Source organism: Pinus tabuliformis, chromosome 9 (genome assembly GCF_031772625.1).
Source record: "Pinus tabuliformis cultivar Carrire ecotype Pingquan chromosome 9, CPIR1, whole genome shotgun sequence".
Lineage (NCBI taxonomy): Eukaryota > Viridiplantae > Streptophyta > Pinopsida > Pinales > Pinaceae > Pinus > Pinus tabuliformis.
The window spans coordinates 11,032,880-11,057,744 of record NC_142307.1 but is presented as its reverse complement, the minus strand read 5'-3'; the positions used below and the strand labels follow the sequence as shown (position 1 = coordinate 11,057,744).

General features: G+C 40.3%; 1 protein-coding gene across 2 annotated transcripts in view; it reads right to left on the bottom strand.

Annotated features, from left to right (window-relative positions):
* Positions 1-24,865, bottom strand: part of LOC149146867 (transcription initiation factor TFIID subunit 4b-like) — a 377,947-nt gene that overhangs the window by 196,368 nt on the left and 156,714 nt on the right. For both annotated transcript variants that reach the window (XM_089439051.1, XM_089439052.1), the window contains exons 3-4: positions 16,295-16,390; positions 15,142-16,182 (exon numbers count right to left, since the gene is read on the bottom strand). In XM_089439051.1, coding sequence (XP_089295177.1) covers positions 15,142-16,182; positions 16,295-16,390 — 1,137 coding nt within the window. The remainder of the gene's footprint in view (positions 1-15,141; positions 16,183-16,294; positions 16,391-24,865) is intronic.

The window sequence follows — 24,865 nt, the reverse complement described above, 5'->3', positions numbered from 1 at the left end:
GTCATTGGCATTATCTTGGAAGAATCCTAATTGTCTAAAGGGAGCATTGATAATCTTATTGAAGAATTGTCGTTGAAGCATAAATTAGATAAATGCTCTAGTTCTCTTTCTTGACATTAATATCATTATTGGCTTGTGGTTATTATACATCTTTGGCATATAAGTGATATTACTTTAAGAGCATATATCTTGTGGTCATCTTGGTTATCTTGTGTATCTTATTGGCACTTAAGATATTTGGCATATTGTCTTGTATAGGATTGTCTCTTTATTTCATTAAGTACTCTTGTCATAAAGTTAATCAATACTAAGTACTTGAGCCTTAAACGATCTTACCTCAAGACTACTCACTCATCCCTTTTCTAATCACATCTTGCATCTCTTTTCATCATAATAACATTTTCCTTAACAACAATTGTCCATCCTATACTTGGTCCTAAATTTCTTAGCAAGATAGTTGACTCCACAAAGCACTGGAATCAATTCTTTAAATCTAATTGAATCTTGTAAGTCTTGCTAAATATAAAACAAGTACTTGGTTGCTTAATTGTGTCTCCCGAACTGGTTCGTTCCCAACCAGCTCTACTTCATTCCATTTCTGTAGGGTCTACCCCCCTTAGTCTATTATTGGGAGACAATTTAAACGAAGAGATTGGGGATCAAGCTAACAGCCCCCAATCTAAGTCGTTGTTGCAGTGCATGTTAGCTTTGCTGCGCAAAAGCATCAAAAATGAATTCAACCACTCTCAAAGGCTGCAATTACACATATAATGGTGCCAAAGGATCCATGGTTGTTGTTCTAATTCTCAAATTATGGCTAAAAGTCTTCCACCGATCTAAAAAATTGCAAGGGGAAAGCCCTTTGGAGGGCAGAAATACACTATCGGGAGGCGGAAATACCCAAAAAACCATGTAAAAATCAAAAGCGCAGGCATAAGGGACCGAATTAATCTTAGCCGATGGATCTGGCCGATCAACGGTCCAGATCTCGTCGGCATATTGCAAGTTGAGGGAGGCAACAGCAACGACATGATACATCGCCGATGAGCGATCGCCGATATCGCTATCGGTGTTTCGAATGGAGCATGGCCTTTTGCATATAAATGAGCAATCACCGATGGGCCGGACCCAACGGCGGTATTAATTCCTTTTGATAGATTTTCGGGTCCGTGACAATATCGCTATCGGCAATATCAAAGAAATCGGGGCTTTTATGTTTTGCGATTTGTGATCGGCGATGGGCCGGACCCGACGGCGGTATTAATTCCTTTTGATAGATTATCGGGTCCGCGGCAATATTGCTATCGGCAATATCAAAGAAATCAGGGCTTTTATGTTTTGTGATTTGCGATCGCTGATGGGCCGGACCCGACGGCGGTTTTAATTCCTTTTGATAAGATGTTCGGGTCCGCGGCAATATCGCTATCGGCGATTTCAAAGGGGCGGGCTTTACCATGAGTTATGTTGTAATGCGACGGGCTGGACCCAACGGCAATACAGCGCTCCATTTTATAATATTTCAAATCCGCGCCCGTCGCATTTTCATTGTTTTTTATGTACTTTCTTTGTATAAAGAAATACAAAGGAAGCTTGGGAGGATGTCGATAGCGATGAAGACCGGATCCAATGGGGTCCGAGAAGTAAAATATATATGTTTTTAAGTACGCCAAAAGCAAATTTCCCGTGTTTTGCAGCAGTTTGTGTGTTTTCAAATACAAAGGAAACCGCCAACCTTATCGGACCGCTTTTGCTCAGCAAGTGGTTGTCGTACAAGCGAGCCCGATGCAATAGAACTATGCCACGCATCCTATGTACGTTTCCAAAACAGCCATTCTATCGGGACTTAAAGGACAGTCAGGAAAAGGCTTCCGATATTCACCTCAACCGTTCGATTTCTCGAGGGCAGATCAACGGTTGACGGACACCTTTTAAAGCCGAAGATGAAGCAGTGTGTTGACCTCTACTGGTCAACTACCCATGCAGTACACCCCCTTCTTTTTCTTTTTCAGAAAGGGGTAGCACCTGAACGACGTCTCCGTGCCAGCCTACAGTCATCAGCAGCTTGATCATTTCAATTGTAAACCCAGTCTGCATGTATGAATTGTAAATAATCTAAGCAGATCAGAGTCATGTATGTAAAATTGCCTAGGTGGACCTAACTTTCTATGATAATCTATGTCCCGGAAGGTTTTTCGTCTCACTGATCCATGGATCGGCAGAGTTTTCCTTCAAACCTGACCCCAAAGCCGGGATGGATTTTGTCATTAGAACTTTAGGAGAATCCTAGTGTGTTGATCTGCTAGATTATAGTTGTGTCGCAGAACTGGGTGATTGATGAGGGTCTGTATTAAGTGGGTTTGTCCCCTTGAGATGTAAATTGTAAAAAGTCATCATGAAATGTGTCTTGAGGGTTGAAAATGTTTTAAATCCCCTCGTGAGTCCTAAGTCCTAGGTCCTAGGTGATGTTTCCAAAGGTTTAGTTCGATGATCCATTTAAAAAATGAAATAAAATAATAAAATAAATAAAAAAATTTAAAAATTTAAAAAATGAAATAAATAAAAAATAATAAAAAAAATTTAAAAATTTAAAAAATAATAATAAAATAATAAATAATAAGAAATTTTAAAAATTTTAAAAATAATAATAAAAAATTAATTGAATAAATCGACGGATGAGATCAAGAGATGTCTTGATCTTCATCAACGGTCGAGATCATTTCTACATGGATCATTCGAACTAGCCGTTGGGATCATTTCCTTTATATAGGGTCTTAGGTGGTCATTTTCAGGGAATTGGATCTGTGAGTCTGATACTGAAGAAGCTCTCTTGTAAATCTGTTTCTGGTTAATAAAAGAAGACTTTGGGGTCCATATCTTGCTGGTGTTACTCTCTTAAAATGCTGTGAGATTGTTTCATTTTCTGCATATGTTATTTTCAGCCGTTAATAATAGCTTTTTGTAGAGTATTGTGAGCACAGGTATCTTGTTCACTTGCTGGGGTTTGGGTGCTGTTAGGGTTTCTGAAGTAATGGCAGGTATCTCCATTACTTCCTGAGATCTAGCAGCATTTTTGCCCTCTTTATTGACGGTTGTTTTGAGCTGTGCAGAAAACATCATTGAAGGAAATTTTGTGGGCGTTCGGGGAAGTTCTCGGCTGAACCAGCCAACTCCCGCAAGCATTTTGTGTTGAGCCCAGTTGGATTTGATCCTGGGTCTATCATTCGGTTTATTTTTCTAAGTTTGCATGAGAGTTCTTCTGAAGTTCTTCACAGTGACGATCTGAAATTTCTGTTCTTTAAAATGTTTTCCGTGCTTACTGCTGAATCTGGCTGCTAAGGGGCTAAATCTGTACATTAATCAGTTGTCTAGAAAAAAAAAATAAAAATAAAAAAAATTACTCCTGATGAAAAACAAACCTGTACAAGAAAAACAGAACCCTAATGAGAACTGTGTAAAGCAAAATATGAAACCCTAGACAGCTGATTAATGTACAGATTTAGCCCCTTAGCAGCCAGATTCAGCAGTAAGCACGGAAAACATTTTAAAGAACAGAAATTTCAGATCGTCACTGTGAAGAACTTCAGAAGATCTCTCATGCAAACTTAGAAAAATAAACTGAATGATAGACCCAGGATCAAATCCAACTGGGCTCAACACAAAATGCTTGCAGGAGTTGGCTGGTTCAGCCGAGAACTTCCCCGAACGCCCACAAAATTTCCTTCAATGATGTTTTCTGCACAGCTCAAAACAACCGTCAATAAAGAGGGCAAAAATGCTGCTAGATCTCAGGAAGTAATGGAGATACCTGCCATTACTTCAGAAACCCTAACAGCACCCAAACCCCAGCAAGTGAACAAGATACCTGTGCTCACAATACTCTACAAAAAGCTATTATTAACGGCTGAAAATAACATATGCAGAAAATGAAACAATCTCACAGCATTTTAAGAGAGTAACACCAGCAAGATATGGACCCCAAAGTCTTCTTTTATTAACCAGAAACAGATTTACAAGAGAGCTTCTTCAGTATCAGACTCACAGATCCAATTCCCTGAAAATGACCACCTAAGACCCTATATAAAGGAAATGATCCCAACGGCTAGTTCGAATGATCCATGTAGAAATGATCTCGACCGTTGATGAAGATCAAGACATCTCTTGATCTCATCCGTCGATTTATTCAATTAATTTTTTATTATTATTTTTAAAATTTTTAAAATTTCTTATTATTTATTATTTTATTATTATTTTTTAAATTTTTAAATTTTTTTTATTATTTTATTTATTTCATTTTTTCATTTTTTAAATTTTTTTATTTATTTTATTATTTTATTTCATTTTTTAAATGGATCATCGAACTAAACCTTTGGAAACATCACCTAGGACCTAGGACTTAGGACTCACGAGGGGATTTAAAACATTTTCAACCCTCAAGACACATTTCATGATGACTCTTTACAATTTACATCTCAAGGGGACAAACCCACTTAATACAGACCCTCATCAATCACCCAGTTCTGCGACACAACTATAATCTAGCAGATCAACACACTAGGATTCTCCTAAAGTTCTAATGACAAAATCCATCCCGGCTTTGGGGTCAGGTTTGAAGGAAAACTCTGCCGATCCATGGATCAGTGAGACGAAAAACCTTCCGGGACATAGATTATCATAGAAAGTTAGGTCCACCTAGGCAATTTTACATACATGACTCTGATCTGCTTAGATTATTTACAATTCATACATGCAGACTGGGTTTACAATTGAAATGATCAAGCTGCTGATGACTGTAGGCTGGCACGGAGACGTCGTTCAGGTGCTACCCCTTTCTGAAAAAGAAAAAGAAGGGGGTGTACTGCATGGGTAGTTGACCAGTAGAGGTCAACACAGTGATGGGCGTGAATGAACAGTGTAGCAGCGTTTCACTGTTTTAAAGCCAAACAGTCATGATTGAGCCGTTTTAATGATTCAACAGCTGCCATTAATCAAAAGTATAGCGGGAGGAAGCAGGACACCGTTTATCAATGCAGAGCATTCAATGGTTATGGCTCCTTTGGTATTTCACGCCACCTACTCAAAGCAGGACTGCAGAGCAACAGAGGGGTCAAATCCATTTACAGCACAGCGAGATTTGTACCAGAGGCCCACTCCTGAATGTAAATGTGGTTGGTGACCATTTATGGGCTCCTCCACGCATAGCTAACAGAGAGATTTTGTAATGAGACACCATATATACTGAAAAAACAGATGTAATGGATTGATGAGTGTTAGATGAAGGTGACTCTGTTGTAAGGTTCAACTTCTGGAGATTGTAACTACTTTGTAACCTGCAGCGTCTGGACTTCATTTCCAGCTAATACAAGCTTCTTTTGTTGTTAATTGCTCACTTTCCACTTCTCTTTCTTGTTCCAGGCCGTGCGTGTTTGCATTGATTCATGTTCTGTTAATGTTTAGCATTAGAGGGGTTGTCATCCCACCTCTGTGTTAGGATTTAGCATGTATCATTGAACGTGTATGCAGGTTTCTGTTGTTTAATGCATAGAGAGTTGTCATCCTGTCTGTGTATTAGAAACTAGATTTACAGACCTTTTAACTGGTTGCAGCCGGCCATCACAGGGTCCTGTGCATCTGCTGGTGTGGTCAGTCTTCTCCATTATCACCTTATCCTCAAACTGTGAGTAATTGGTGGTTAAAAGCCTTGTAGTCTGGGGGTGTTCACCCAAGTCTGGGGTCAATCATAGTAGAAGTGGTTATCTGGCTTGAATATGCAGCATTTGTTTCATTCATCCACCATTTATCCAACTATTTTGTTGAATTTGTAATGTTCCCGAGCATCACCGATATGCAACCTAGGTGAGTTTCTTGGGGTGTGTTGACCAATACCAGTCAACCGCCCATAGCAGTACCCCCCCTTTTTTCTTTGCAAAAAGGGTAGCGCTTGATCAACATGCCCGTGCCATCCTTCAGTCATCGACAGCTTGATCAATTTATGTTGTAAACCCAGTCTGCATGTATAAATTGTAAATAATCTTAGCAAATATGTGTCATGTCTGTAAATTACCTAGGTGGACCTAATTTTCTAAGTGATAATCTACGTCCCGAAAGGTTTTTCGTCTCACCGATCCATGATCGGCAGAGTTTTCCTTCAGCCTAACCCCAAAGCCGGGATGGATTTTGTCACTAGAATCTTAGGAGAATCCTAGTGTGTTAATCTGCTAGACTATAGTTGTGTCGCAGAACTGGGTGATTTATGAGGGTCTATGTCAAATGGGTTTTCCCCCCTTGGGATGTAAAGTTGTAAAAGTCATGATGTAAAGTGTCTTGAGGGTTAGAAAATGTTTTAATCCCCTCATAGGTCCTAAGTCCTAGGTCCTGGGTGATTTTTCCAAAGGCTAAGTTCGAGGATCCATTTAAAAATAAATTAAAAATTAAAAAAAAAATATATAAATAAATAAGAATCGCGCCTCTAAACTGTTACACGCAGCGTTTCCTTCATCGATGTACCTTCAACACTACTCGCAACCCTTCTGCCGTCAACGATCAACCTGCAAACAGCCTACATCCTGCCATCGAAGGAGTTCCAAACCTGCAAACGCTCAGAAATTCTATCTGCCTTCAAAGGTATCCCGCCGACAGCAAGAACGTCTCCCTTTCTCATGCAACCCAGTCTCAAATCCCTGCGTTGAACAGCAAAATCGAATCAATACGCCAAGAAATCGATCTGTTGCATAAAGTCGCACACGCAGTCTCCTCAGCGTTCTCAACGCCTGCAAATTTGTGTAATGTTCTTTTGGGTGCGTGTATGCGTGAAGAGCCAACAGTAAGCCTCCGCCTTCGTTTTTCTTCTTTCGGACAGGGATCCCCAGAATGGTCGTTGCCAGTTTCTGATGTCAGGTATTGAAGCGTATATGGTAATCGTATTTCTCCTTAGGTAAGGTTTTCGTTTCTTTTTTCTTTTTCTTTTTTATTTCCTTTAGTCTTTAGATCAGCTCGTATTTTGTCTTTGGGTTATTTCTTTAATTTAGATTCATTTAGTTCTATTTTAGAATAAATCAAAATTTAGTAAAAAAAAAAAAAAAAAATTAGGTCTTAGATTTAAGATTAGACTTTATGTTTTTGTTATACACTAGGCATTAGTCTTTATTTTGTTTTCCATTTACCTTTTTAGTTTAGTTTAGTTTTATTTTTTAAAATCAAAAATTCATAAAAAGGTTTAAATTTTAATGTTTTGGTTTCATTTTTTAATTTATTTTAGGTTTATTTAAGTTTAGTTTAATTTTGTTAAATTTAAAATATATATATATATATATAAATAAATAAATTTTGCAATTTCAGTCTTGGCTCGGGAATTTCTTAGGTTTCATCTTTTACGCTGAGGCTAAAAATTTTGATGTGGGAATTAGTGTTTAACATGATTCAATGTTCATCTGAAGATTAACTGCATGAATGTGGTCTCTTGTTAGTGTTTTTACGTGATGGTTTAAAGCATTTATCTTTCGAAATTGCTGGAATATCGTTATTGAGTTTTAATCGCTGGATCACTATTAAAGCATTGTGCATCTATCGAATATTTTGCATTGCTTGAGTTATCTGATGGTAAACGATTGTTAATGAGTTCATATCTCTGCAGCGTTTGATAAATAATCGTTTAAACATTAACTTCATAAGACACTGGTCTATTTACTTAACAAAATCATTTTAGTGCTTGTTTCTTCGTGTCCCCCAACCCAACTGTTTCACAGATGGTCAATCATTTTCCCATAGGGTCTACCTCCCTTAGCCGCGGGAGACAGGCTTAAACGGAGAGATCGGGGATCAGAGTGACAGCCCCTGGTCTGAGCGTTGTCGTGACAATCTGTGTAACAACAGGGTGATAACATTAAATGGCGTCGTTGCTAGGGAGAAGAGAATCGAAGCTCAGCTTCCCTGGGAGACGACACAGCTTCAAGCTTTGATGACAGACAAGGTTTGAGCACAGATTTTGGTTGTAATCATCTGTCTGACGACTCCACTGGAGGAAGGCCATCCTTTGGCGACTCCACTTTGAAGTTCTGGCGCAGTTCGTGAAGCATGCTTGGAGAAATCTTCAGAAAGCACTAGCTGGTCAGTGCTTGATCCTGAGAAGATTGTTAATCGAAGAAAACTTTACAGACGAGAGCATCATGATCAGGTAAGCCTTAAAGAATTTTATGTGTCTCTGTTAGTGAATTTCACCTTCGGAGATTCATATAGCTCCCGTTTATTCATTTCCCTTTCGGATCTCTATCCATAAAAGCATTCTATGTTGTCCATCATTCTCCTCGGTCTCTGCTATCCTTTTCATTGATTCATATCACTTAGTTTACCAGTATCCCTTTATAATACCTCAGTCATGGCAGGCCAGCAAGCCCTTTCAAAGATAGAACGAATAATTGCTGCTAGGTATGGACCCTTAGTCTTGCCTACACCTTTAAATGCCATGCCTGCAGGAGAATATCAAGAATTTATGCCAAAGTTTACTGGTGCAGAAGGAGTATCAGCTGAAGAGCACCTTGAGTCATTTTATTTTTATGCTGATAACTTGGATATCAATGAAGAGGATGTTTGGATGAGGGTTTTTGTTCAAAACCTAGATGGGGAGGCTAGAAAATGGTTTAGAGATTTACCCCCTAGGTCCATTGCAAACATTGATGCTTTAGATGATGTAATTTTAAAGCACTGGGGAAATAATAAAGATCTGCTCTTCTATCATGATGAATTTGGGAACTTGCAGAGAGAAGATGGTGAGCTACTGTCTGATTTCAATATCAGATTCAATCATTTGTATAGTAGAATTCCAGCAGAAATAAAACCCACCCCTACTTCTGCCATGATTACTTATTCTAATGCCTTCGATTCTAGGTTCTGCCTACTATTAAGAGAACGAAGATGTACTTCTTTGGCTGATATGCAAGCTGCAGCGTTTGAAGTAAAAGCAAATGTTATGGCTGCAGAAAGACTTGAAGGTGATGATGAATGCAGAAGTCAGGGAGGTGAACCCTCATCATCCTATGAGCCTGAGATAGATAAATTGGCCAGGATGATAAAGCTATTGTCCTCTAAAGTTTCCAAGTTGAAAGCTGAGCAGCGTTTTGAAGAAGCAGGAGCTCATTGTTCCATTTCTTTTCCAACTCCAGATCCATGTAGACGAACACATGAGCATATGCAGATCTTGCAGAGAAAAAGAGATACAAATGAAGATAAAGGGGAGAGGCCCCTTTTACAGAATATAGTCATGAAAGAAGTGTATCCTGAGGAGGAGGAGGTCTCTGGTTTGGAAGGTGCTCCTTTCCTAACCAGAGCTGCCTATGAAGAGGCATTGGCCAAGAGCGCTGCTCGACAATTTGTTGTAGCTGCAGAACAACAAGTTGACCAGCAGTGGCAGCTTGCAGCAAGCACCTGCCCCTTCCAGCAATCTGAGCCCGAAGTCAGCACACCTCTCCATGGCTATGCAGATCTGCAAATTTTCCAGCCTGCTATTGTCCCCAGTTCAGTGATTAAAAAGGGGGAGGAAAGCTCCCCATCATCTTTTGCTTCTTTGTCTGCTCAAGTGAAAATCCCTCTCAGTTGCCCCTTAAACACTGAGGCAGGAAATAGTTCAATGATCGAGGCTGAAGCTGATCATCTCAGTCTTGATATTATGAAACCTGCTCAGATGGCCTCCACACAAACTGAAGAGGCAGCTTATCAGTTAACAGAGGAAGAAAATGCGCAGTCATGGGACTCCTCCTTGGATGAGGATTGTTCTATGAAAGATGCTGGAGCAGATGATGTCTTTGTGTCCCCTGCACAAGAACACTGTGGTTCACCATTCATATTAGTTGTGCAAACCACAGATAACACAGACAAGTATACACCAGAAACGAATATTCAGCTGGTATACAAAGGCTCCCATGAAGAACATCCAAGGAGGAAAATACACAGAAAGGGAGTGAAATTTGATCCCTACCTACCTGTCAAGCTCAGATGTCCTAAACTCTTTGAGGTAGAGGATCAAATCAATCCAGTCCTGCTGATCTATGATGAACCGGGCTGAGAGCAGGAGAAACAGTTTGGTTGCCCTGCAAATGGGCAAATTTTGAAGTTTAAGTTTTCAGGCTTTTATGTTTGTAATTAAGTTCTTTTACAGTTTTATGTTGTATGCTTAGTTGACTCCATGCCCAATGGACACTAGGCAAGTGTTTTTATAGCTGTTTTTGTATGAAGGCATTGGTCTGCAGGTTCTTGAGACCTCACAGGGAGGATCTCATCCCCAGAAGGAGCCAGTGTTAGCTTTGTTGTGCAAAAGCATCAAAAATGAATTCAAACACTCTCAAAGGTTGCAATTACATTTATAATGGTGCCAAAGGATCCATGGTTGCTGTTCTAATTCTCAAATTATGGCTAAAAGTCTTCCACCAATCGAAAAAATTGCAAGGGGAAAGCCCTTTGGAGGGCAGAAATACACTATCGGGAGGCGGAAATACCCAAAAAACCATGTAAAAATCAAAAGCGCGGGCATAAGGGACCGAATTAATCTCAGCCGTTGGATCTGGCCGATCAACGGTCCAGATCTCGTCGGCATATCGCAAGTCGGGGGAGGCAGCAGCAGCGACATGATACATCGCCGATGAGCGATCGCCGATATCGCTATCGACGTATCGCTATCGACATTTCCAGTGGAGCATGGCCTTTTGGATATAAATGAGCAATCGTCGATGGGCCGGACCCGACGGTGGTATTAATTCTTTTTGATAGATTATCGGGTCCGCGGCAATATCGCTATCGGCAATATCAAAGAAATCGGGGCTTTTATGTTTTGCGATTTGCGATCGCCGATGGGCCGGACCCGACGGCGGTATTAATTCCTTTTGATAGATTATCGGGTCCGCGACAATATCGCTATCGGGAATATCAAAGAAATCGGGGTTTTTATGTTTTGTGATTTGCGATCGCGATAGGCCGGACCCGATGGCGGTGTTAATTCCTTTTGATAAGATGTTCGGGTCCGCAACAATATCGCTATCGGCGATTTCAAAGGGGCGGGCTTTACCATGAGTTATGTTGCGATGCGATGGGCTGGACCCGACGGCAATACAGCGCTCCATTTTATAATATTTCAAATCCGCGCCCGTCGCATTTTCATTGTTTTTTATGTATTTTCTTTGTATAAAGAAATACAAAGGAAGCCTGGGAGGATGTCGATAGCGATGAAGACCGGCCCCGATGGGGTCCGGGAAGTAAAATATATATGTTTTTAAATCCGCCAAAAGCAAATTTCCCGTGTTTTGCAGCAGTTTTTGTGTTTTCAAATACAAAGGAAACCGCCAACCTTATCGGACCGCTTTTGCTCAGCAAGTGGTTGTCGTACAAGCGAGCCCGATGCAATAGAACTATGCCACGCGTCCTATGTACGTTTCCAAAACAACCATTCTATCGGGACTTAAAGGACAGTCAGGAAAAGGCTTCCGATATTCACCTCAACTGTTGGATTTCTTGAGGGCAGATCAACGGTCGACGGACACCTTTTAAAGCCGAAGATGAAGCAGTGATGGGCGGGAATGAACAGTGTAGCAGCGTTTCACTGTTTTAAAGCCAAACAGTCATGATTGAGCCGTTTTAATGGTTCGGCAGCTGCCATTAATCAAAAGTATGGCCGAGGAGGAAGCAGGACACCGTTTATCAATGCAAAGCATTCAATGGTTATGGCTCCTTTGGTATTTCACGCCACCTGCTCAAAGGAGGACTGCAGAGCAACAGAGGAGTCAAATCCATTTACAACACAGCCAGATTTGTACCAAAGGCCCACTCCTGAATGTAAATGTGGTTGGTGACCATTTATGGGCTCCTCCACGCATAGCTAACAGAGAGATTGTGTAATGAGACACCATATATACTGAAAAAACAGATGTAATGGATTGATGAGTGTTAGATGAAGGTGACTCTATTGTAAGGTTCAACTTCTGGAGACTGTAACTACTTTGTAACCTGCAACGTCTGGTCTTCATTTCCAACTAATACAAGCTTCTTTTGTTGTTAATTGCTCACTTTCCACTTCTCTTTCTTGTTCCAGGCTGTGCCTGTTTACATTGATTCATGTTCTGTTAATGTTTAGCATTAGAGGGGCTGTCATCCCACCTCTGTGTTAAGATTTAACATGTATCATTGAACGTGTATGCAGGTTTCTGTTGTTTAATGCATAGAGAGTTGTCATCCTGTCTGTGTATTAGAAACTAGATTTACAAACCTTTTAACTGGTTGCAGTCGGCCATCACAGGGTCCTGTGCATCTGCTGGTGTGGTCAGTCTTCTCCATTATCACCTTATCCTCAAACTGTGAGTAATTGGTGGTTAAAAGCCTTGTAGTCTGGGGGTTTTCACCCATTTTTGGGGTCAATCATAGTAGAAGTGGTTATCTGGCTTGAATATGCAGCATTTGTTTTATTCATCCACCATTTATCCAACTATTTTGTTGAATTTGTAATGTTCCCAAGCATCACCAATATGCAACCTAGGTGAGTTTCTTGGGGTGATAACAGTGCCTAGACATTTTGTGCGACAACAAACTCTATAGTGATACATTGTGACAACACCAGTTGTATAAGGTTGTCTGAAGACCCATTGTTTCATGAAAAGACAAAGCACATAAATAACAAGTATCACCACATTCGAAAGCTGGTGGAGGATGGAGTATTGCAGCTACGGTATATCTTCACTAATGAACAGGTAGCTGACATCTTGCCAAAATCTCTTCCTAACAAGAAGTTTGTGTATTTGAGAGACAAGCTTGGACTGGTTGATATATCCTCCCTGGTTGAGAGGGAGAGATAGACACATCATTCTTGTCTTCACTTCGAGAAGAAAGAATGGAGGATTGGGTAAGAATCTAGCATCCGATACTCTTTGAGGATGAGGTGGGGCATCCAAGATAAGAGTAGTCGTATAGTACCGATATTCTTTGAGGACTGGGAATCCAAGATAAGAATAGTCCTGGAAGGGCATATCCTGTGAACACCGGGTGGGGTATGTGCCTTGAGAGACAATGACGATGGTGTCTATAATTCATTACTCTCGCCAACCTTGTGCTCTAATCTTGTGGAGAGATAGAGTTGTTAGTCCAGGCCTTGCTATGTGACAATGTTGGTTGATCCTTCTCCTTGACAAGTTGATGGGGTTCCTAATGACTTGGCATATGGATTCATGGCATATTTTGACTTACACGTACTTGGATCAATTACTCATCAAGCTTTATTTATTCCCACATGCCACTTTGGTAATTATTAAATGCACATATGGAGGAAAATCATTGTATCAAAGGAGGTTGTCCCTTCTTTTCATGGAGATGGTTGAGTGTTATTCACATTCCACATGTTGAGGCCTTGTATCATGGATCCACTTGCTTGATTTGAGGATGACATCCACTTTGGAGGTTACTTTGCATAATTTACCATGCTTGTTGATGAGAGGTTTCACCTTGGAGAAAATCTAGGAGGTTCCAAACACTAGATGTAGGGTTCATTGCATATTTTGAGGGTCACCAAGGTTCATGAGCAATCATTTTTTGACGAAAAGCTCAAAATTCCACCAATTCAATGTCATTGGACACAGAATGGATGTGGGATTCGCCAAATGTGATCATAATAGAAATTCCATCAAAAATTCCAATAGTTATGGTGCTTTTAAAATCTACAGTGGGAAAATTTTCATTGCAATTTGACCACTCATTTGAAGAACACCCATCTTTTGCTTGAGAGTTCTAGTTAATTGGGGAGTTCAATATCAATATAACCATGTTGAAGAAGGCCTTATCTCTTGAGACCACATGGCCCATATTTTCATGAAACTATTGAAGGTCATCCAATCTTGGAAGCTTCTAATCATTGCCTATTGGGATGTTTCACCTTGGAAAGCTACACATTCACTTTTGAGGAGATCCAAAAGGTTTTCATTGTCTATTTTAAGAATTCAATTATGGATCTATCCACTTGGAAGCCTTAAAAGGCTAGATGTTGCACCTTTGACTCATCTTCTTCTTCATTCATGGGGACATCCCACTCTCTCAAGCCCACTTTGTTGGAGACTTGTACATCTAGCCTTGATCACCTCATTATTTTATGTATTGTAAATAATTAGTTGGAGGAAATAATTCTTTACTCCTCCCTAGGCTAGATCTAAGGTTTTCACATCATATATTATTATTCTATTTTAAAGGAAATTGAGCTAGACACTACCCTTCATCATTTATACTCATGGTTGGATTTATCGAGCTCCCACTCCTTGGAGTTTAATGGACATATCTTTCTTGGAGCACATAGATGTATAAGGATTCTTTCTTTGTGGACGGTGGTGTCAATTCTTGAAGCTTTGCTATCTTGGTTTCTATTTTGTGCATAAAAATTGATTGTAAATGTTCAAGTCTTTTACAAACTAACTAGATCAATCCATTTAAAGGATAATCTACCATTAGAGGGAAGACAGTTTGGGTTAACTCCCCTCCTTTCTTTGTTAGTTTGATATTTATTTGATGCCCTGCTTTGTCTATCAATTTTAGGAACCCTAGCAAGGGTATTAAGTACGTTTATCAAGCCATATTTGATTTTGTTGGTGAAAGTTGCTCCCTTGAGGAACCCTTTCTCGTAGGCCTCTTCTTCAACTCATTATCCCCCTTTGATTCATCTTGACTACATTTCCCTTGTTGGATATGGCACTAATCTTTGCTTCCATCACCTCTTTTATTATCCTAAAAATACCAAAAACATTGTTTTACAAAAGCTACTCTCGCTCTCACTTCATCTTGTGCCCCATTGCTTAGCTTTAGTAATCCTACTACGGATAACCCCCTTGAGCCAGAGATGAGCTCGCCTAACATGAAGAGGATAGGCTGCTTAGGTGACAGCGGTGACCATCCTAGTAGTTCCCCCTTAAGTTGTGCCTTGTGGATTAGGGCCTTTATCATTCAGTACAATTTGGGCGGTAACACGCTGTAAAATCAAAACAAACGGAATAGGCCATGTCAAAATATAAAAGGTATTCTCCAATCAGTGTAGTACTAAATTCACTTAAAAATGTCCACTTATTTTCATTTAATTTATCATCAAGCAAAAAGGAAGATCTGGGTGTACTTATCCTTCTTTCACGACATTACCTGCAATACATGATCAGTATGTAGGACTGTAGAACCCACAGGTTGAGTCACTGTTGATATGTTTACAGAAGAAATGTTGCTCGTCTTGATGGGCTGATGCTCAACAACTTCACTTTTCAGTTGTACTAAGGATTGGGGTTGGTCAAGAGAAGCAGCTTTAACATCTGAAGAATTATCTGTGATTGGCTTAATTGTTTGAGCTTTATGCTGTTGATCAGTATTCTGGTCATTAACTTCCTGTTTCACAAGCAATGATGGTGATGGTGATATCTCTGTCTTTACTGCCTGCTCTTTGTCTAAAGCTGCTCCCCAAACCCCTGGGTGAGGTTGACCAGAGAAGTGAGAAGTTCCTCCACTTTGCAGCATCTTCATTCTGTCATCATCCTGTGGTCTCTTAGACAATTTTGACAAATCATACTTAGGCATGGCCTTAATATTTGATAATTGAGGTAGGGAGCCTTGGGGTTGCACCCCGCCTTGAGAATGTATTGCTGGCCTTGTTTGTGAATCCTGAATTGGTGTCTTAACTGCAGTTGATTGGGAGACGCCTTGTGATACTGCATAAGAGTGTGATGAATAATTTCCAGGGGTTCGCCCATACATTGAAAAAGATGACTGCACAACCTGCATATGCTGTTGCTGTTGCTGTTGCTGGTTGGATGGTTGGAACGTAGCCATCGTTCTATCTACCTCTTCCTTGACCTGATGGAGATTCATTGCACGATTTTGGTTCAAATGCAGGCTAGAAAGTTCTGGTCGCTGTTCTCCCGCTTGCCTCCACTGCGGAGGATTATTATCTGAAGATGACTGAGACACACTCAGAGATGTTGGTGCAGTAGTCTGTGAATGTGATTGATAATCAGAAGTCTGCTGTGTTTGTTGGTGTAGATTTACTGGTGAAACTTGCTGAAATGGTTGTTGTTCATTCAGTTGATGTGGATGAAAGTTTTGCTGTGGCACCAATTGCTGAGAAGAGCCTTGAGAATGTTGCTGTTGCAGTTGCTGCTGTGGGCTTTGTATTGATTGTGGTTGTGCCTGCTGCTGTTCTTGGATGACATCAAACAAAATAGAGTTCAGATTCCACAGAAGCATTCTATCTACATACATAGAAAACACAAGCTAAAAGTCTGCAGAAAGTTGAAACTAAAGTTACCGAGAGCTGAATTTGGCGGACTGCCTGTACAAGCATTTTATCTCCAACCACACTCCTAGTGGCTCTTAAAAAATCCTCTTTCTTTATGTCATTCTTCTGAAAAATGGAAAAATATGAAAATAATCAGTGTTGAAAAATCAGCATCAGCAAAAATCGACAAGGGTCCAAAAAACATCTTTTCAGAAACATCGGCTAAAACATGGGCAAAAAATGGGCAGATCGCGGCACATATTATAAAATATAAAATATATTCATTTTTTCAAAATCGGAAAAAATCAGCAAAAATGGAGAAAAATCAGCTGGTTGAAAAAATGGCGATTTTTCATGACATCACCTAAAAATCAGCAATTTTATCAATTTTGAAAATAATATCAATTCCATTAATAAAAGCAAGCGTAATGAAGTTGTCTTTTAGATCCTCTTTGAAGTATGTTCGTACAAACCATAGTAGCTAAAAATGACCTTCTTAGGACAAAGCCACCATCTAAACATTTCTTTCAGGGTAACATCCATATGGACCCTCTTTTTGATCATAGTCAACATTGATGGTACTATTCAGAAAAATGGCTTGCATCCAAATATCTTTTAAGTAGCAGCATCATTTTGAAAATTGTTGTCACCCAATGATACGCAACATGCAGCAGTAATCATCCATAACTTCAAACCCAATTGTTTAGATGAGTTTATGCAGCAATGTCAACTTTTTCACTAGCTTTTCTCCCAAATCTTTTTGGCCTGCATTATATTTCATTTTTCATTGTTCTAAATTCTCATCTTTTAGAAAATATGAAGCTCATTTGTTCATATGCATCAAATAACTTGCTAAAATACAACACTCAGAGGTAACTACATTTCTATTGTATTTAATAAGGTATATAAACAGGTGTTCAAAATAAATATAACCACCAAAAAGGGCAAGAAATCATAAGCTGTTCCACTTTAAATGTCAGCTAGAGCCCATAGATTTTAGAGCAAATAATGAAAGAACAACTCTTAGATGTAAAAATGATAAGTGAATAATCGGATATTCGTGTGGATTTTAGGGATAAATATCTAGTTAGATAAACAGTTTAAAAAGCATTTCCTAACTAGATTGCCTCTGAAGCATATTTATTTTTGCTCGGCTTCCTTCCCACCTATTTTTTGTGGGAAAAGGTGGGTGGGACTCAGGAGACATAAATAGCAAGCATGAAACCAAGAAAATAAGGGAAATGCATGATCTCTTTTTACGAAGTGCTCACACACATGTGAGAACACACTTAGGGTAAACAATTTCCATGCCAGCATACCATATCATTGTTTTAATCATTTTAAATGAATGCAGAGTAACACCTTACAGATGGATCAACAGGTGCATGAACACAAGCATGAAAGTGAGAAAAATGCACAAATGCACATTGTAAAGCTGCAAGCAAGCATGCATATTTGAATTTTATTGGTTAAAAGGTGGCTGAATAGATAACCACAGTTCTCACGTGTCTATATAATGTAATATGCTAAAATGTATACAACATTGCAATAATAACAATACTATAGACGACTTGAGTGCGAGTTCAATGATGGGCTCTGCAGTTAAGTTTTCAAGTTTACGTCGTAGGCTATAGACGCAGGACTTAACCATGGTTAGGTTGGGGATAGGATTAGGTTTATGGATGAAGAAGTTGTTGACTATTTAGAAGACACCCTAGCGGGGTGTCAAATATGGGCATCACCGAAGTCTTTGGGTAGAACTCTGATGCCCCCTCTACTCCCTCCAAGCAAGATGTAGCAAAGTTGTTGGAGGAAGAAATCTCAGTTGTTCTAGACATAATCATTAAAGAAATTGGTATTCAAAGAAGGCATTCAAATGGGACAATGGCTTTGCCTATATGAGTTCATTGGATATTTTCAGCACAAGGGTTCCTAATGGGATGCCAGGATCCAGACTCGTGGAGGATATCAAAAGCTTTTGATAAGCCAAATCATTGTTCTGTTAGGGAAACCAATTCCATCCTCTACAACAATGAGGTTGAGTCTAGAATCTAAATTGATAACAGGAAATCAAGTGGGCTCATCCATGGATTTTGTTTCGGAAGATTGCTTGAGCATGGGATTTATTGGGAAGATTGCTTGAGCAAGGGATTTATTGGTAGGATCCATCAGCAGACCTTATGAGTGAACATCAACCAGAAAAACACATGGTTTCTATTATAGTGAAGATGAGAATGGCAGGTCTACGGAAGTCCAGAAAGAACCAAAAGTGTGTCGAGCAGAAGATTGATGAAATCAACCTTGAATTAGGGCAAGATATTCCACTGGATGAGATTATGGCTATAGAGGATTTGGCCCTGGATGGAAGATTTCCCAATAAATGAATGATTCTTGAAACCCTAAAGGATTTGACTGCTGATAATTTTGCCAAGATGCTTGGATACGAGCTTCAGAGTTTGATACTAGCCAAAGGTTGGATGATTCAGAATATGAGATCAAGGGATGACGCAAACAAAAATTTCCACTCCAGATGAAATTGGGGCACTTTGTTGAAAATTGGAAGCTATGGTCAGAATTTCATCATCAAATAATGGAAAAAAATCATATTTGTGGGTTTGACAAAGTCGGCCCTAATACCATCAAGTCGGCCCCACAGTGGAAAAGACCCCCCCTAAGTCTTATATGAATAAGACACTGTTGGAGGTCATTTTGCCACATCACATCATCACACATTCATCTGAAATTGGCAGGGCAAGTTCACACGTGTAAAGGAGCAAGAAGACTTTTTCTGTCTATAATGACCAGCCTTTCTCTTTCTTTTGACTTGTGTTGACCTGGGCACTTTGACTCTCATTTGACTGAGTTCTTTGGACTGCTTTGGGAGGCCTAATATTCCAGGAATCTTTCTCTGTTGACCACATCTTTATCTGTGTTTTTTGGGCACATTGACTGAGGTTGACCATAGGCTTTGTCTAGGTTTTGACCACAGATTTGACTGAGGCATTTGACCAAGAATTGCAGGACTGTTTGACTAAGTTTTGACTATGGAAGGAAGCTGAAATTGCAGATGCTCTTTGACTTGGGCTGACCGAAGTTCTGTCCTCTTTTCTGGCTCGTTGACCACAGGGCTTGACTGTGACAGTTGACCAAGAGTTGCAAGGTCTGTTGACTGTGGTTGATTGAGCTTCCACAGGCCAGATTTTCGGCCCTCTGTTGCAGACTGATGTTTGACCAGCATTGACTTTCTCTCTCTATTTTGACTGAATTTGACTTGGTTATTTTGCTTAGTAAAAGGTGGACTTTGACTGGTTTATGGATGTACAGATTGATTATGTATCCCAGCTGAACATTTGATGAATATCCAAGAAGAAGAATTGATTGGGAAGAAGAATTGATTGGGTTTACTCTTTTGTGGGGTTTTTCCCTGGTCTCGGACCTAAATCTTTGTGTCTCAATGTGCATGGCTGTCTTCTATTGTGCATTACTGTTTACTGTTCTATCTATAGTTGCTTGACTGTTACTAGGGTGAATGAAATTGAATGAAATTGTTTTTAAGTGACTATATCAGCATAGAACATGTGAAAAATCAACACACTCATCCAATTTATTTTAGGAAATGGAGGTTTCAATTCAGCGTGAAGTCTAAGGAACTAGAGTTGACTCCAATATGGGTTAGACTACCGAGTCTACCATTCATTTTGTGATCAGACAATGTTTTCAAAGAGATTGGGAATGCTCTAGGGTTCTTTTACAAAATGTACAATTCCTTCCAGACCACAAGCTACATGGGCATGGCCCCCACACTATCACCCTGGTTTGTATGGCCTGCTGGCTGGTTGAATCCTTTGTTGTAAATTTCCCCCTTGCTGACTTCTTTGGGCTAGAGTCATTGTTGTTTATGCCTCAATCACTCACTAAGTTCTTATGTGTATTTTAATTTTTTCCTTCACTTAGCCTCGCCTTTATAATATTGAATTATTGACCGAATCACTTAACCATTGATGACTAAGTCTCCATAACCCTAATCTCTCAATAAGATTGACGGTTGAGATGAAGTCTAGATCAAAATTTTGTATATCCCTGTAGCCTCACTCCATCGCCACCAAGATACCTCAGACAATACTCCATTTACTTCTCAAGTACCTAGGTACATGCTTTGTTGCTACCCAATTCACTTGCCTCGGCTCCACTATGAACAGGCTCAAAGTGTTCACAACAAAACATATTGCCTGGTGTTGACTAAATACATCAAGGACCCTATTAGTTGACCATACATTGTGGGATCCACCAACTCTAAATATGAAGTCACAATCTTCTTCAGAATGGTGATTATAGGCATAGCCATAGTCCTACAGTCCTCCATTCCAAATCTCCTCAAGATCTCCACTACATACTTCCCTTGAACAAGGAAGACGTCTCCTAACCTCTACCATACCTCTCACACCAAGAAGTAATGCATGAAGCCAATGTCCTTCATCTCAATCTCTGCAGCTAAATCTGCTTTGCACCCTGCTATGAGTTTGTCTGCACCAAAGAGAAACAAGTCATCCATGTATAGCACCAAGAAAACTGGATCAGTCCCAACAAGTATGAAGTACAAGTTAGGATATGCTTCACTCCAAGAGAAGCCCATGCTCTACAAGTATCTGCCAACCCTAGAATACAATTCCCTCGGTGTCTGCTTGAGTCCATATAATGCTTTCTTAAGTTTACACACATGAGACTCTTTCCCGTGTACCTCAAATCACTAAGGTTGTTCTATGTACACCTCCTCCATAATAACCCTGTTGTGGAACGATGTCTTCACATTCATCTGATGTATCCTCCACCCCACGAATGAGGCAATAGATATGACAGCTCAAATGGAAGTATATCTAGCAACTAGAGCAAATGACTCCTCGTAGTCTACTCCCACTTTCTAACAGATCCCTCTCATAACAACCCTCACCACGGATTTCCCCTTCGGTCTCGGCACTATGTCCCACACAACACATACTCCATCATGGCATCGCTACAAATCCACTAACCTATTGCTTCCTAAAAATTGGAAGGCTTAGAATCAATGATCCTACTCATCAACAACATATAGCTATGAAACTTCCTCGGAGGCCTAATCTCCTTGTATGTACTCCTAGGAGCCTCAACATCCTCCCAAACATCCCTGAATGTTTGGGTGAACCATTGAGGTCTATTGCCAGAAATGGAAGGGCCCACTGCCTCCTCCCCACCTAAAGTTTGACTCCCTAAACTGGAAGCCTCTCAACATTGTTCACCAATCTGATGATGGTATGATGTCATAAGAGATGAAGCAAGTCAAGGGGTTGAAGCTCTTTTCAATCAAGGAAGCGGTTGAAGGAAGCCTAGATGACCTAAGGGTAAATGAGGTATGTATGTGTTGGAAATCACGATTTCTGTTAGACCAAAACCCGCAGGTGTTAGTCAACGATCGTGTTGCCACCCTCTGCAAAATTTGTTTTCAGTTGTCAAAAGGGTGCAAAAGAGAAGGAAAGTCTGCAGCCATCTTCCAAGCCACATAAGCACTTAAAGCTAAATCGGAACCCCTCCATTGGATAGTGCTCAGAATAACCTCTCCAACGGTATGTGGAAGTCCCGAAATGGACTTCTGGATCAAAAGTTAGAGCCAGTTGAAGTTTTGCCTCTCCAAACCAGAAAACAAAGGAAAAACTTGTAAAATTCTAAGTTTGAGTTGGTGTCCTTATGACATGTGTCCAATTGTATAACGACCATAAACTGAAATTCGGTAATAAACAGAACTAAATACAGTAAGAACAAAACTGAACCGGAATACGGTAAAAATTTGGACACCTACCTGAACTGCTGCCTGCTCTAGTGTTGCTCTGGTGATGTTGATGGCGTTGTGGTTGCTTCTGATACCAATTACCGGGAAACCAATTCCACCCAGCCTAGACTGAGCAAGCCTGGCTGCTCAATCCAGTAAGCTTCCCAACAGAAGCTTACTGTCCCCCGTGCCCAAAACCTCAGACTGATTAAAGCTCTTCCAAATGGCAAAATCTCTTCCAATGGCAAAATCTCCCTCACTGCTGAATCCCTCCTCTGGTTTCTAGCTCTGTGTTTTTCCCCCCTTGTTCTCGGTTCAGACCTCCGGTTTTAACCACGGGCTTGGCGGTGGCCGCCCTCCCGCATGCAACCACCACCTCCCTCCCTGTTGCCACGCTCCTGTCCACGTCTCTCAGACCAGAAGCTAATCCCTTCGTGCTTTATGACTCAGTCACGTGGTCTTGCTTTTATTTGATTTTGTGTATTAAGTTTCTAGATTATAAAGTTTGATTTTTATTTTTAACATGATTTACATATATCTTTTAAATATGAAGTTTATTAATATTATTTTTAAAATATAAAGTTTATAACTTTATATTAATTAATTATTATATAATTTTTATTTCCTAACTTTTATAAATGGGTCATTACAAATTGGCAATTGGCGATTGGAAGGCTTATGGTATATCGGAGATCGAAGGTCTCGGCACTGTTATCACTCCAAGAAACTCTCCTAGGTTGTAGATCAGAGATGCCTGGCAACATATAGTCTTCAATATTATTCTCTGAACTATTGGAATAAATGAGGGTTTGGATCCAGTTAGATAACCATTTCAGCTCTATTCTCACTCAAGACATGCATGAACACTCTCACCAATACAAGGCTTTAGACCACTAATGCTCAATAATTTATAGATTCAGTAGATAGATGGAGAACACTGACTGTACCAACAGATTGCATACATAAACACATATGAATGACCAGCTACAAGCAGTAAAAGAAGCTTGCAAATCTAATTTATCAAAGCAGAGATAAGATGACAGTTATCTGGCCTTAGACACAAAAGAAAACATGAACAAACTGTTCAAGTGCAAGCATAGAACAACAAAGAGAATGGACATTGAACATATAATAGCAAAAGAAGCTTATATTGCTAGAATGAAGATGAGAAGTTTGAAGGAATAGAGGAGGAACAATCTCCAGAAGTTGAACCTGTATTACATCTTACTTTCAGCTATTTATAGCCTGTTTACAATGCTCCTGAGCTCTAAGAGGCTCGGAGTCTTAATCTTGTCTCATCTGTCCCTTAACTGTTTGATTCCCTCTATGGGCAAGCATGGCTCGGAGGTTTTCACCTTCTGACAGAGGAATAACCGTATTCAGATATTTTGGATAGCTTGTTGTGCTGTCTGGGGGCTCTCTCGTGCCAGAGATGCCCCATAATGTTTGTTTTGATGAGCTGTGCTGGGCTATTGATGCGTTGTGTTGCTTCTCGGCCTCTATGTCAGTTTGGGGAGGAGTTGCGCGTGTTGTGGCCCTTTCAATGGTTTAACAATGCATGCTTTCTGTTAAAATAGAACAGCGCTGCCCTATTGTGGACCTCTGTTGAAAATAATGAATATTTCTGTTTTAAACAGAAAACACAACAACGCTGAGAATTCCTGCCCCTCTCTGTCCTTTTCGGACTTCAACAGTCCTAAAAAATGATTAATTCCTTTATCGGGTCCGCCCTTGGGGTTATCGCAAGTCGCATTCGGCCCGCTCCCTTTGTATTTCGTTAAACAACGAAAATACATAAAAACTGCAGAAAAAACATTGAAAGACGGCTTTCCGCGGATTTCAAATATGATACATTTTCATTCCGGAAACCCATCGGGTCCAAGCTCCATCGCTATCGCAATGCCCCAAGGTTTCCTCTGCATTTCGTTTAAACAGCGAAAATATACAAAATGCATTGACAATGGGCCTTCTGTGGACTTCAAATTTTATGTATTTCACTTCCCGGGCCCTTTCGGGTCTGGGCTTCATCGCAATCGGCGCTGCCTTGAGATTCCTTTGTATTTCGTTATAGAACGAAATACACGAACAATGCATTAAAACTGGCTTTGGCGCGGACCTGAAATCTTATGAAACATTGTTTATAATATCGTTGGGTCTGCAAAATTGGGTCGCACACATATGTATATGCAAGAGGCCCCGCCCCTCGATTTTCGCCGATGCGATGTGGGTCGTCGATCTGCACGTGCGATCGACGGTCCACGTTGAATCAACAATCTCTATCGCTCATTCCACACAACCTACGCTGATACCTTCACCAATACTTCCGCCGATGCGACCCGTCGATAGCGATCATAGGCGATCACTGATCGGCGGTGCCCAGCGCCGATTGCCACTGCCTGCGACCGTCGATTTGCGATTAGTCGCTTAGATTTGGGCCGTTGATCGGCCAAATCTAACGGTAATTGTGCGTTCTTGAGTTTTAAGCCTGCGATAAGGGTTTTTACTATTTAAATGCGTCTTTTGCCTCCAGATAGTGCATTTCTGCCCCTCCAAGGGCTCTCCTCCCTCGCTTGTTTGGATCTTTAGATGATCTTGAGCACTTTTGAAGACATAGGGAGTGCTTTTGGAGCATATTTGGATCCATTTACATAAATTTAAGCAAACTTTGGAAATTTTGGGAGTGTTATGGATCCATTTTTGGGCCAAATGCCAACAAAGCTAATAGGCACATCGCAAATCGCAATATCGGAGGTCCCTAGCAGTTGAGGTCGGAGCAAGTCTGCAATCGACGATCGTTGATC